This window comes from Andrena cerasifolii, chromosome 8 (assembly GCF_050908995.1).
Source record: "Andrena cerasifolii isolate SP2316 chromosome 8, iyAndCera1_principal, whole genome shotgun sequence".
Classification (NCBI taxonomy): domain Eukaryota; kingdom Metazoa; phylum Arthropoda; class Insecta; order Hymenoptera; family Andrenidae; genus Andrena; species Andrena cerasifolii.
Genome location: NC_135125.1, coordinates 11,856,404 through 11,871,156, shown reverse-complemented (window position 1 = coordinate 11,871,156; position 14,753 = coordinate 11,856,404). Strand labels below are relative to the sequence as shown.

The 14,753-nt window shown below is 48.6% G+C and overlaps 1 protein-coding gene across 1 annotated transcript; it reads right to left on the bottom strand.

Annotated features, from left to right (window-relative positions):
* Positions 1-6: 6 nt before the first annotated feature.
* On the bottom strand, positions 7-2,500 carry Ints10 (integrator complex subunit 10). Its single transcript, XM_076818063.1, has 8 exons — positions 2,303-2,500; positions 2,138-2,205; positions 1,801-2,044; positions 1,220-1,727; positions 823-1,139; positions 592-756; positions 262-520; positions 7-187 (listed from the first exon to the last, which is right to left on the bottom strand). The coding sequence occupies exons 1-8, from the start codon at positions 2,456-2,458 to the stop codon at positions 21-23; spliced, it is 1,884 nt and encodes a 627-aa protein (XP_076674178.1). The 5' UTR covers positions 2,459-2,500; the 3' UTR covers positions 7-20.
* Positions 2,501-14,753: the final 12,253 nt, after the last annotated feature.

Below are 14,753 nucleotides of genomic sequence, written 5' to 3'. Positions count from 1 at the left end.
GAGAGGAAGGTTGAGATAATTTATTGAATGATTAAACTGTGCAAAATGGCGGATTTTTCGGTAATAATGAACTTTTGCAATAACTCATCCAGAGGATCGATTCCATCTCGAGCTGCTTGCCGACGCATCGCTTGTTTCACTTCTTCGCGAACGCCTTTGTCGGCTCCGCGGGTAGTGATGCGTCGATCTGTAATATTTTTTACAATGATGTAATGCGAATAAATGTATAAAAAAGTACAGCATATGTGAAACAACATATACTTTGTAAAACTCCCGATCCCGCGGCTATGTCCAAAGATACACCGCCCCCGTGTTCCGTCCACAGATACGTCAGCTCCTCCAAGATATCCACGCATATAATGTACGCTTGGAATAATGGATAAGCGAAAGATCCGCGATTGATTATCCTCTCCGTAATTGTTGATAAAGTAGTAGCTTCTTGCGGCCAATCGATTTGCATTAACACCAATGCATGTCCTATGGCCAAATCCCCCACGCCACCGGGTAAAGAAAAGTTTTCCTTCAAAAACAAAGACCGTCAGCATACAAAGGTAATTGGAACAAACTTGACTTCAACTTCATTCCGATTACCTTTATCGCTGAAAGAAGTAGCCTGCAACAATACTGTATGACGGGAAAGCGTGCAAGCGTTAAATAATGTAAATGCCTCGCACAAGGGACTGTTAAATTGTGAGATATTTTTCCAGACGCTGATGGCAACGCACTAACTACTAATACTATGTATTCTAACATCCCCTTAAAAAGTATTAACACATAGAACAATTCTTACGAGATAAATATACGAGCAACGCGCGAGTGTACCTTATAATCTTTCAAGAAAAAGCATGTGCTCGCTAAACGAAGGTGAACAGATAAACCACCCGCTTCTTGCGACAATCTTGCTAGCACTTCATGGTGCAACCCTTTGTACACAGCTAAATCCGTTAGAAACCAATTCAGCCACGTATCTAATCGAAGCTGTTGGTTTAGTTTCCCTATTTCTCTTTGCAGGTAGTCGCTACTATGCAACAGATCCCACAACTTTACAGCCAATGCCAAACCATTACCGCTGTAGTCACCATCGCTTGTTACTGCAATCCCTCCATTGTCCTCCCTTTTTCGTTTCTTTAATTTCAATTCTGTTTACGATCAAGACGAACGCATTAAAGATATAAACAGAGAAACTCATGAATCAGTAAACTACGCGTGGTTGTCTCACCTGTCGGCGAGTGCACGCATTCCCCAAACGCTTCTACCAGACAATACACAGTTTCATCGTTATTAATAAGCGAATTATGCTCGTTTAATATCCGCAGTAATACCACAACAGTACACATTAACAGCTGCCTAACAACCAGTTCCTCGCATAAATTCGCTGCATGGGCAACCGCATACTGATGAAGTCTTTCGCAATATGTATCTCTATTCCAAGCTACCGAGAACAAGCTACTCAGCTCCCAGCCCAACTTCTTCCCAATTAATTCTACCACTTGAAATAGCTTATCCCATGGATGTTGAATTTGATTGTCCTGTGGCTGCTGTATATACGCCAAGTAAAATTCTACCGCTTTGCAGAGCAGCCTCAGGCTGAGCCGTGGATTCAGTTCTACCGGCGCAGTGCCAAGAAGTGGCAAGGCGTCGCACGCCAGTAGCCTCCTAAATCCGTTTACCGCGCGTCCGGGTTGACTGTGTTTCTCTGCGGTTAGAAGAGTTTCTACTAAGCGAGGCTGAAAATGCAATGAGCTAAGAAGCGAAACAACGAATACAAGTATCTCGAACTCGTTAACTCGAGATGCTTACTCCGTGAGTGGCTATAGTTTGGGGAAATCTTCGTAATAACAGCAGCAATAGTTTACAATGCTCCATCGTATCCTCGCTATGATCAGCGGTCATAATGAGCAATCTGTGTTGAAGTTCCTGAGGTATGTGTTGGAACATTTGACATAGAAATTCTGCTTCCGGATCGGATTGTTCCAAACGGAGACACGCCGTCACTGTTTCGATCTCTTTCCATATGTCACGATCATCTGGAAAATTCTGAAATCTATTCTCCCATTTAAATGATTGTTTAGGTGCGTGTGAAAGCTACGTTTCTCAAACGTGTCCTACTATAATGTATGATTTGAACACCACTTACATCTCGCTAAAACATTTAGCCGCTTCCTTCACATTTTTCGAAAGCTTCTCAATCCGATACGCCTCAAACTACAAGGCAGACGATACACGTTATTACTGCAAATTCGATTGCCCGCTACTCGTCGCAGAAACTGACAAATGTGAATCAGTAAACATGGATGCTAACCTGAACCTTCGCGCTATGAGGGAACAAGGATTTGGCTGTAATTAACCAGGATTTAGCTGCGTAAATGTCGACTGGCAGCGCATCTTTAGCACGCATAATTAAGTAATCCTCTTTGGACAATTGATTATTATCAGTGGCAGACGTTTTTTCCAACATGTTGCGTGGAATGCTGAAAATTCACGCAACTAAAAATACACGGTACCACCGCAGGCAGCAACCACAAACGAAGTATGGGATAGGCGCAGACTATGATACTAGAGACTCTATAATCAGAGTCTGGCCACGAGAAGGTAAATTTTGATTGGTCCGTCATTTTTGGTCTATTCCCGCTGATTTTTAAATCTGTCAATTATACTAATCTTAATTGTAACACATTTTTTGAAAAATATATGTTTGCTAAGTTAATAAAAAATGTTTTTTGTTGTACTATTCTAATTGTATACTATTTTAGTTCTTGATATACCTATGTATATAGCTATTTACGTGAAGTAAACAGGAGTAAAATACCGCCATAAACGTAAGAGTTGTGTTAAGAGTGTATATCTCTTTCTCTCTCGTAGGATTTAGCCCAAACATGGCGGACAGTGGCTCGTAGTGTCTCTATATGATACTGGATAGGCGTGACATCTACTGTAAATTCTTTGACCCTTTCCATTTCCGTGTTACATAAAACTAAATCCTGCAATTGGTAATGAAGGAAGTAATACTTTGAATGTTTTAAATACTTTTATTAAACTATCGAAATTATTTTGTAATCGAATTCGAAAAAAATTAAATTAAAATAGAATGTATCAATCTCGAAGGGCAAGGTGGCGCAGCTTAATAAGCTTCGGAGATAAGTCGATAAATTAGTTAGCGAGACATTAATTGGCATTGGGCGCTAAGGTAGATTCTTTACCTTCTCTGGGATAGTACAGACCGCAAATCATGTAGAAACATTATGTACCCATAGATGACAGTGAAATATCATTATGATCTATCAATAATGAACTGATATACCATAATGATGATCTGTATGCGCGCATAAGGGTGTAACAATTTTTCTATTAATTCAGCTTATTGAGCAAGAGGCCATAAAAAAAGATACTTGTTAATTGCAAAACGGTAGATATTTGAGTCGTTCTCCATTATACGAATATATAAACTTCTGCCGTATCGATTTCGAAGATTATGTTAATCCCACGGTATAAGAACAACTTTTACTGTTCAGTTCGCGAAAATTTCGCCTGGTCTACAATAAAGGCGTAAGTTTGCAAATCCGGTGAGTGATACGAGCCGTCGCTTTTCCATACAGCCTCGAGTGCTTCCATTTATAAAGATATAACAGGGAGCACTTGATGGTGGGAAAATCCGCTTACTCCATCGAGGAAGATTGTGTTGCAACTTTGGCTAGGGCTTCCTTAAGTGGTTATGACGCTTTGGCTTTGTATCCTACGGCTTTCTGGCATCCGATAAAATTCCGGAAATAAAGATCCGTCAACGATCCAGCTTGAAACACCAAACAACGGAATTTCGACTGCGTTGTTCTCTGATAAAACACCATCAACTATCGGGAACGCAGAATATCCAATTCGAAAAAGCAGGCAAGGTAGTTGAATGATTTGGAGAGAAGGAGCACGCGGGAGCAGCAAGGATATCGTATTCGTCTCCAACTAAATTTTGCGTCTACGAGGTGGTTAGGGGATGCACGCTCTGCGGCTATGTTTGTTACCCTCTGTCTCGGTGCCTCTCTCCACCCCTTGAGCCACAATGGCATTAAAATTACCAAGGAAATTCAATTCCCAGTTGGAAATGTATCGCGCACGTGTAGGTGATACTCGCATAGAGGAGGCGGAGGGTAACGTAGGTGAAAGACAGGGACGTCGGATCACTGGGCTCCTACGAGCTCATCTGAATGCACATACTACGCATCACTTTTCAATTCATACACATACGCCAGTGCATGCCAGATGGGTAATCGAAAGATTGGTGGTTTCTGCACATCCTTTGCAAACAATTACATAGCGATACGTACTATCACAGAAGTGTGGATGGATCAGTGAAACAGTTAGTCCCTAGTCTTGGAGGGAAAACTAAGTAGCTGTCGCCTTTGGCCGGCTAGAAATTTTATCTCTAGAATCTGTTTACTGGATCTATCGAAAATTTGGGACGCTGTGAAATTTGGGCGAAGCTGGGGCTAGACGTCCCTGGTTCGTGGGACACAGAGAGCCGTGCAACACACGCACAGCCCGCGTACCCGTTGCGGATAGCTTAGGTTGGTTAGTTAGCGTGCAAGTACACGTATCAAAGGCACTCAGAATCCGAGCTTAACAAAGCCAGCTTTGGGTTTACCAACCGTGTCACGTAGTACGTGTATACCTTACCTGCTCACGCTTCGCAAAACCTAAACCTCCTGTGGCCCGTCTAACTTTGGTCTTAATGCGTCAACGGGGAGGGATAAGTTTCGGCCGCGGGGGCAATTAAAACTAATTATCCTCGTCGTGGCGGTAGTATCGGCTAACCGAGGGACCCTCTCGTGGCCCGATCGCTCGGAATTATATGCCCTGGAGCGGAAACTTTGTTAACCGCGAATTCATACGAAACAATTCGCCAACTGATTGATGTCGATTTCATTACCGACTTTCCCCCGCTCCCTTTGGCAACGACTCGATGCCGAGGCACGGTTTGACAATGGTTTTAACGATTGGAAAGGCCGGCAGCTGCAATTGACGGCGGAAAAAGTTGAACGGCCTAACGAGGGCTATCTCCCTGCATTTACCTATCATCGGGGGTAACGAAGCGATACGCGGCTGCGCTTTTCTTTTAAACAGGAGAATCAAAAGGTGCGTTAGAAAGTAATAACGATTCGTTCGCTCCGTTCGAATCGAGGCACGGAGGCTCGCGCCTCCATAAGAGTATGTAACATAATAGCCGCCATAAGGCCGAGCGAATTTGAAACAGATTAGCGTGACGCGACCAGGTACGCATTATACATACTGCACAGTGTGCTTCTATCGCCGAGAGAAGATAAGATCGCGAGCACAGCCGTACTCGCGCTACGCCGCACGACGGGACCACCTCTTCGTCGACGAGGGGTATCGAAAATTTCAAGCCAAATGTGCAACTAAGTAGCTACTTAGGTCCCATTTGACGCAGGGGATAGAGATCGCATTTGAATGGGAGATTTAGCCGGCGGATTTTCGCCCCGAATTGAGCCATTGTGCCGTTTAAACCGGCCACCTGACGGCTCTTGACACGCCACCGTTTGCCTTTCTGCATTTTAAATACGACTCTCATCGCAGCTCGACCTCTCTCATCCAGTGTCATTCCTCGTTCTTCAGTTTAGCCGATCGCTTGGATCGCTTTCCAAGCAAGTGGGCATTAGGCGTTATCGTTATCGTCGGAACGCTGCGAATCAGACGAGTCCTGGCAGCTGTCTCGGCTACTTTTTCCAGGCCACGGCATCAATCTGCCCCGCAGCACAACACGACAATCTAATAGGCGGTTCCACGCCCAAAAAATTAGCTCAAATGAATAAATACGAGAGGCTTTGGTCGCACAAGTATTGACGGCTCCCCCACAAATGACACTCAAATACGCGCGAACGGAATCGTGGATTGTTTCTTCGCTGGTAAGTACCGAAAGAATGCGACAGTAGTAGGAGTTTTTGAGAGACGATTAATTATCGAACGTAGTTGCGATTTTTCATAGAAAATTCAAGGAGAGATAGTTTGGATCGACAATATTTTGTCGAGGAACGGTGGATGTTTTGGCACCCCAGCGTGCAGAAATGGCCACCCCTCTGGTAATACACGGCACCCCATCTATCGAATTATTTTGATTCTGCGATAATTCACCCCGCCTAATACGACATCCCCGTTCCTTTCAGGCCGAGAGGGGGGAAAAAAGGCGATTCGACCATTTTGATGGAAATTCGAAAACGCGATACGCGCGAACCGTCCGGAATCCCCGGCAGAATTCGTGAACGGGGATTAGTAGGATTTGTCGGCGACCGCGGAAGATACGCTAATGGAAAGGTTGACACGTTGCTCGCGCGTGTTTTCTGCCATTGGAAGGGAGGAAAGTAAACGAGGGAATAGGATTGTGGTGTAATTAGAATCCATGCAAGTACAGAGTTGGAGCGAGGAGCGCGGGTTCCGCGTGACGTTCCGCTTGGAAACTTTTAACCAAACTCTAAATACTCTGAAATCTGAACCATTCGAGATATTCGTACGACGTGTTCGTCGGCTCGACACACTGGCGACACGTGTGGCTGCTGCACGGAAGGAGCACCATTAACGCGATTCGAGGCAGCTCGCCGAATCCTCGGCGCGTGTCGAATGTAAAGCCGATCCCAGGGTAATTTTTGGAAAGTATACAGCCGGAGACATCGATAATCCGCGGCGGCCGAGCATTGTCGGCTTGAAATTGAATCTCGCCGATTAGATTTTCAGCGTTTACGGTTGGTTAGGCCGTGTAGCATGCAGCACAATGGGCTCGTACGCTTCCAACGGACAGCTGTGTCGAGTGGTCCGCCTCGATACGTACTCTTTTGCCTGTCTTGCCACCCTCGTGGCTCCGCGTGATCCTAGCATTATTATAATGTGGCCTCGGGGCCCGATTTTACCGGATCACGAGGCCGTGTATAATTCATTCTGGAACGGTCACTCGATCCCCGGCTAATTGCCGTCGAATCCGTCGCGGCTGGATCGATCGCCGCGAAATCCCAGCGCCCCGATCGTTAATCGCGGCCAACGAGAAGCGCGGGGGCAGCTTGGAGGAAAAACAATCCGGGATCTTACCGGAGGAAGCGATTGAAATGCCCCGTGGATCTCCGCTCGAGCAGACCCCGCGATTTGAATATTCCATCGGGGCTAATTCGCCACTGACAAAAGATGTTACCGCCTAGAACCCTTCTCGCCCCCGCTCCGGGACGGCACGGTCGTTCCCAGAGGGAAAGCGAAGTTTCAGCCGTCGACGGGCGTCTTGGTTAATCACTACAATTGATATTCCGCTGATATCACCGCACCGAGTAACGGAGTAACGCGGGTAACGAAGTAACCCGATTAAAGGGAGCCTCTTATTGGGCCGCCCGCTCGTTCTCTTCAATCGAGTTACATGATTACCTGCAGCAGGGAAGGAGGAGGGTAGTCGGAGGGTAGTCGGCGATGGCTCGGTGTGGTTGCACCGGCAAACATCAGAGAGACTCGCGGAGACTTAAGCAGCGCTCTCGTTATCGGTATCAAGCTGATCAATTGCACGGAATTCCTGGCCGAGTCGAATAATTCCGAGCGGAATAAAAGAAGAGAAAGCGCGAGAACGGAGTTACACGGCTCGAGGCAGTCTCTGGGCAGGTTCGTTCCCTCTGACAGGGATTCGTTTAGCAGAAACGTATCGGCCACTTCCGGCGAGCGAAGCCAACTGGCTGTGGCGAATACTCGTCCGCGAACAGCCGCGTCGCCGGAGCGAAATCTGGAAAACCGCATCACGCAAGGGTGGACGGAGTACCGGCCCCCTGATTTCCGACGTTAATGCCATATTTGCGACAATAATGTTCTGTGTAAACGAGTATATTATATAATGGCGAAATGCGCGGTTGCGGGGGAACGGGGATGCACGCTCGGCGTGTTCACAGTCAACATCAGATGCGTTGTTCCACCGATCCCGGCGTGCATGTGCACAGGAATCGGTCGTTACGTGCCAGGTCGCCCTGCTTCCTCGTGTGCAATTGCTGCGTGCACACAGCCGCCCATGCACGCACACCGGCACGCCAACACGCTGCCGTTTCTTGCCGACGTGTGGGTGGAAGATACTCACGGCCGCAGGAAACAGCGCATCATGGTAATAACCGTCATCAAACGACGACCACTTAGAACCAGGCCAGGTTCCTCGTGGAAAATTCGTCCTTTTACCACTGTCCGCGGAAACCACGGCTTCGCTGATGCCATAACATCAGTCCAGCGCGTTTCACATTCTTCGCTCTTCGCGTACCCAGAAATTCATACGATCGTAAGTGGCTGATCGAGCGTGATCCAGTTCACCAAACGCTCAAGCGCTTTACGCTCTTGTCTTTGCAAACTGGTAGCCGCGGCTTTTCGAAAGCCATGCCTTCTTCTTCGTAACGAGCAATCGAATCACAGGTAATCTCGAGTGACACTGATGCAAAGTGATTTCAGCTTTGAGGAAACGGCTGGGATTTAAGCGATAATGTGGCTCGTTAATATGATACCAGGCGTACTTTGTTATTCACGGTCGCAGGAAACAGCGTGTCATGGTAAGAACCGTCATAAAAAAATGATCACTTAGTGCGGAGGCGGTTTCGCCGTGGACAATTCATACTTTGTTTGAGCTATGGAGGGGAACATTCGTAACGCAAACGACGAAAATCGAGTTTACGTTTAAAGAGAAACCATTACGTGATCGAATGTTGCAGCTTGCGAAGCTCTAGGTTTCTTCGATTGAACCGGTATCTTACGAGGAAGGAATGATCGGAGGAATGATCCATTTCGTTCTAGTAGCTGGGTAACGTCAAGTTCCGGGGCTACTCCCGATTAAATTAAAGTATCGTCCGCTAACGAGCACTCGTGACTGCGACGCGGCATTAAACTGTCCGCGATATCCGCCATTTGAAAACGAGCCCGCGAGGGAAATAGGCGGCGAAAAAGGGCGCGACAGAGAAGGCGAGTGGAAAACAATCGTGGAAGGAGGACAGCCGGGAGAGAGAGAGCGGAGAGAACAGAGAGAAACCGGGAGAGAGAGAGAGAGAGGGAGACGGACGGACAGACAGAGAAATTACAGCCGCATGCTGCGTTCAGGAAACGGCGCATTCTATTGTGCTTTTGTCATAGTTAAACTGTCAGGCCAATTTTGCGCCCAGCCAATTTATGCTCACGTGTCCCGATGCACGCTCGCGATCCTCCGCCGCTCCGAAGTGGCACGTTATGCTGGACTGCATAATTTTGCGAAAATTTCTGTACGCAGCTGTGGCGAAGGAAAACGAGCACCTACGGTGTCCGCGAGCTCTACCGACGTCGAATTCGAATGGAGCACCCTGCCACGCGAAAGACTCCATCGGACTTGTGCTATAAATCCCAAAAGATCCGAGGGATACCAGTGAAAAGTTGCGGCTCAACAATTTCGCCAGTCCTCGCAATAATCATTACGGTGATTCGCAGTTTAGCCTCGGCCGTACTCGCGATTTCGGTCACGTACGGGCTGGGAGGATTGGTTGAAATTCTAGGAAGAGTTTACATCGACTTAACGATCGGAGCCCCTCTCGACCGGCTGGCAAATCGCGAGGGGACGGGCCTCGCCGGGCAATTAGCGTAATTAAATAATAATTGAAAGGACAGAACGGTTGGTCGAGAGAGCCAGTAACCGAACCACGCCCCGAGCATTCGTGATATGCCGACCAATCGGGCGGGACGAGCATTTCCTCCCGTCCCGTCTTAATCACACGACTCTGTAACTATCCTTTAATCGAAAGATCCGCCTCGCAGCGATGCCCGCGAACCACGAACCGTCGCTGGATTATCGTTTCTGCCCGTTCGTCGAACCGATCGGCCCTTGGACGTTCACCGCCGCTCGTTAAGCATGCCCGCATCGATGTCCCGATCCATTATTCACCGTTCCACTGCGATCCGTAGGTGTGCGACGCGTAAGCAAGCGCGCGATACCCCGCGTCTCCAGCAGCCGTCCGGAAAGATGACCGACTGTTACCGAGAGCAACGATTTTCATCGACGCGGGCGGAATTCAAAATCCTCTCATGCATTATGCATAGTGCGAAAGTGAAACAAACTACGAGGGAAAAAAAGTGGCCTGCCCTTCGCTGTCGCGGCACTCCCAGAATCGATCGGCTGGTAAAGTTACACGGAAACCGATAAGGGTGATCGTCGCGGATGCACTTTATTTCGCCGGGAATCGGAAGGGTGTCGCGTTTCGAGGATCCCCGGCCCAGGAGCACGGCGGAAGGATTGTCGAGGATGCGGAAGGTGCCGAGGAGATGAAAGAGAACGCGAGCAGGTTGGAGATCGAGGGAACCATACGCAAGCTGCGGCAAGACTTTCATTCGCAACACGTATCCGGCCAATTAGCCGAGGCGTTAAAGTATTCTATGGTTTCAAGGAAAGGCGGTTTGCGCGCTTAAACGCAGTCGGCTCCGCTTGGTCGACGGGCAACACTTTCGATGCCCGATGCGCATGAATAAAACATTGCGCCGGGGAGGCGGCCGATTCACGAGCAGTCTGCATGCTCGATAAAAAAAAAAGCGCGATCAGTGGCGAAGCGATAGACGATACACTGTTCGGGATGTGGAATCGAGAGGAGCGCTGCGAGATCAAGAGGAGCAAGTTACTTAGTAAACGCGACTCGGGTTCGACGACGGCGGAAATTAGAGGGCTGATGAAAATTTTAAACGCGCGGCAAAACGAATTTTCGGGAACCGTCACAGAGGGTGGGCCCGACACCTAGACCCCTGCCTTCGAGATAATTGCGTTACGGCACCGGGCTCTTGCTTTTCATTCGGCCCGATGACGTCGGCGGATTCGCTCCGGTAACGAAACATTCGACCCGTTCGTCATTACGCTGAGAACCGTACTTAAATATTAAGCACACAGCGCGCTCGCGCGAGTGGGGATGGACTGGGACGGTCTTTCTAAAAATGTGAAACTTTGGGGGTGTTTCGGCTGGGAGACTACTGCGCGGCCCAGCCTCTGATTCGTTGTCGCGAATCTAAGCGCCGAGGATCCTCATTCAGCATTCAACGACCACGAAACTTAAACTGGGCGGCCACGGTAGAAAAAGCAGCGGCGACGAAGCGGCTTCACGACCATTTTGGTGGTGCTTGGGTGTCGGGAATGGGCTGGTTGTAAAGTATATGCGCGTTTCTGGTGTCTCGATGACTGCCTGGGGCTCGTCTGAAAGCGGAGGACGAGGAGAGGAGTGGATGGTTGGGGAGTTGGCGCGCTTGTGTGCGTGTGCGCGCTGGCGAGCCGGCTGCTTGTGTCTTCGGCTGCCAGAGCACGATCTTCCAATGAAATTGCAGTGCATATATATACGCCGGGTGGTACAAGCCGGCGCAGACGCGACACGGAAACAAGCAGGAGGGTGCGTATTTCCACCCTCGACTTGGGCTGGTAATGCCGTGGCCGGGGTGTGAAAATCAGGAGCGAGTCGCGGCGGAGGCGGAGGAGTAGCGGCAGAAAGAGGAAGGGTGAAAAGAGGAGAAAGAGATGGAGGTGGAGGAGGTAGGGGAGGTTTGGAAGAGGGTGAGAAGCTGAAACACCCCATGGGTCCAGCGAGCTGGAGAGGACGAGACGAGGAAGAGAGAGGGCTAGGTGGGTGGATGGTCGAGTGAGAGGGAGAGATTGCCGCCATTTTACAGTGGCGCGGATCTGCATAACGATCAGAGACTGTCGTGTTTATCAAAGCTTTTCTCCGCCATCTGCATAATTTTCTGCCGCGGCAGGATAGAGAGGGACGGGATCGAGAGTGGCGGGAAGGGCTAGATACCCTTGCTCTCCACTCCCGAGTGCATTTTATGTGCACGACTTATGAAACTTTAACGCCCTTACGAATAAATTACTCGAGTAAGCGCCGGTCGCTCCAGCCTTCCGGATGCGTGATTGGTCCATTTGCATTTCAAGTGAGACGAATTAATAAAAAAATATTTGCCTAAGTTCCCGTACGCAAGCCAGCCTTCCGTCTTCTTCCATCCTCTCCCTCGTCCCCTGCAATTGAGACATTTCTCCGCTAAAGGAGCCGAGTCACGGGAGGAGAGGGTAGATGGATTCGCGCGGAGATGTTTATTTGCCATCGATTATCCGTGTCGAGGTAACGAGGAAAACTTTTCCCCGACGCGACGTAACCGGCGAGATGAAATTTTTGCAAGAGGCCGATCGATGTTTCCCGAAATACATCACCCGTTCACGGCATATGTATCCGCGTATCAAAGCGCCGCCACGGCCGAATTCCCAGAGCAACCGTTGAGCAAGAAAAATATTTAGTGACAGCCCCTACGTATCGATGGGGTGGCACCCGTTATTAGGGCTCTTATTAACCCAGCATATGGACCAGAAGGGCGACTTCAGATAGCGATCTCCTCTATCTCCGCTCCCTGATACAGTAGTTTGCAGTAACAGGTCCTATTTCAAGGGATTACGGACAGCCCCACGCTTTATCAGCCGCTCTCTGTTTTACGATCTATCGCTCGGAATGCAAATGCTCGCTCCTCTCCTACCGCAGAACAGTAGAATCGTAAAAGAGAAGACCGAACATCGCGTTGGTAGGTACACAAGTCTCGTTACGCGGTATCTGCTATCGAAACTAGTGTTGTATAAAGCTCGAGTCTTCAAAGCTTTAAGCCTTAACCTTAATGACTCAGCCTTTAAGGCTAATATCATATGAAGCTCGAGCTCTCGAAGTTCGAGGTTCAAGCATTGAGGCTCAAGCCTCGAAGCTGAAGGCTCTTGTGTTTAATAGTAATGAAGTTAACTCCAAGTCCTTGATATTATATCTTATTTTCTGCAACCACTATTGTAAAACGTTAAAATTAAACACAGAGAAAGATGCTTTTTAATGGTTCCACCAATTGGTTGGATCCGTGTTTTAATGATACAATAAAAGTACAAAACTATACAATAGTATTTTTTTGTAAGTGTAGTCATTTGTAACAAAACTCTTTGATAAAATTATGATAAAACACAAAAAGAACAGCACAATCACTATAATATAAATTTCAGTATATTATCTGGTCTTCTTATAACATTTGTAGCGTTCCTGCTTACTGCATTCTTGGTTTGAACGTTTCTCAACATAAAATTAATTGATCATTGTCGTACAACACCAGTGTACCGACTGAGCTAACCGAGCAGATTATAAAGGCGATTTAACCGATTTTGTTTCAATCGTCAAGGGAACCGAAGTACATTGCGCTGACGATAACATATTCACTTCACTACTTACAATTTATACGACTCGAGCCTTCGAGCTTGAAGACTCGAGCTTTAAAGGCTAGAGCTCTCACGGCTACAGGGTTCGAGCCTTAAAAGTTCGAGCCTTTAGAGTTTGAACCGCGAGCTCTTGAAGCTCACGGCTCGGAGCTCATTTTAACAACACTAATCGAAACACATGGGAATCTAAAGATGCTCGATTCCAGGTATATCGTTAAGAAAGAAATTAATTAGAACGCGATAGAGGAATCCAGGGGTGGAACGGTTAGCGCGTTAGTTCACCTGATTTGGAGGCTTAATGAGCCCGTTGACACTTTGATGCAGGGCGTTCCCCACCCCGCGTGTCACCGGGGAATTGCCAGTTCAATAATTCAGAGGCTGGCCGTAATGGAACTTGTCCGCGGGACTCGATCTATCATAGGAAATTGCACGGAGCCCTTTTACCGGCGCTCATAAGAAACATACATATTAGAAGAATAGCAGCGGGCTCGCTGGCTCGCTAACTCGCTCGCTCCGTAACCCCGCGTCTGCCATAGCGTTCCGTTCCGAGAATTGATTAGAGCGACCGGAAATAAATCGTGCGTGAGCGTGTGGGTCGCGTTCGTACGCGTACGTGCGCGCTCGAAAAAGAATCGCGACGTTCCCGAGGAAGACGCGCGACTGGCAAAAAGTGGAAATATCGTCGGATTATGTAGAAGAACGGGAGGAGTCGCGGGTGCAGCGGAGGATTTCGAGACTCGATGAATCTCATCCATAAGGGAGGCGAGCTGGACGGACGTCGTTAATTAACGGTCGATTTGTTGGACGCGCTGGCCGACGTGACGCGACGCGCTTATTATCCAAACGCATCGAACGGATGATTAATTGGCCGACGATCAGGGGATGCTAGCGCGTCGATCGAGGACGGACAATCGGCTTCGAGATAATCCACCATTCCGTTTGAGCGGAATTTTTCCGGTAGCTGGTATCTCGTTCCGTCTGTCCGAAACGATAGTCGACGAGCGGGTGCGGCCTCTCGTCGTCCGTTGACAGCGAGAAACGCCCGACGTCAAAAGCAAAGCTCAGAGGCAATCATGAGCTTTCGAATGCAAAACAGCAGCTTTCGCCTAGCAGCACTCGGCACTTTTACATTTAAATGTAAACTCGCTGAGTGCGCGCCGCAGAGCCGCCCTCGCCATATCCTCCCCCATCTAGCGGCGGACCCCTTCTCGGCCCCCCTATCTGCGTACCGTTTCCATCCGCCGCCACCTCCTCCTCTTCCGAGGACGTAGGCGATATGGCGGAGGCGCCTGGATTTAATATTTTACACCTCAAATGTTGGGCGCCCGGCTACACACCCGCGCGCACGCCCCAGCCAGAAATGCAAAACAGCTAGTCGAGTGTCCCTCGACCCCCCCTCCGTCCACCTCCCTCTAACGATTCCCACCCCTTTCGCCTTGGATTGGATTTAAAACGCGCTAATTTGTCGAGCACGACACGAACCACGCTTGTACACCCTCCATCGCCCCTTCCCTCGCGTGTC

Coding starts and splice junctions, on each gene's coding strand:
- Ints10 (XM_076818063.1), bottom strand. CDS start 2,458: ATGTTGGAAAAAACGTCTGCCACTGATAATAATCAATTGTCCAAAGAG. Junction 1,140..1,219: donor ATGCGTGCACTCGCCGACAG/GTGAGACAACCA, acceptor GATCGTAAACAG/AATTGAAATTAAAGAAACGA. Junction 188..261: donor GGGATCGGGAGTTTTACAAA/GTATATGTTGTT, acceptor AAAATATTACAG/ATCGACGCATCACTACCCGC.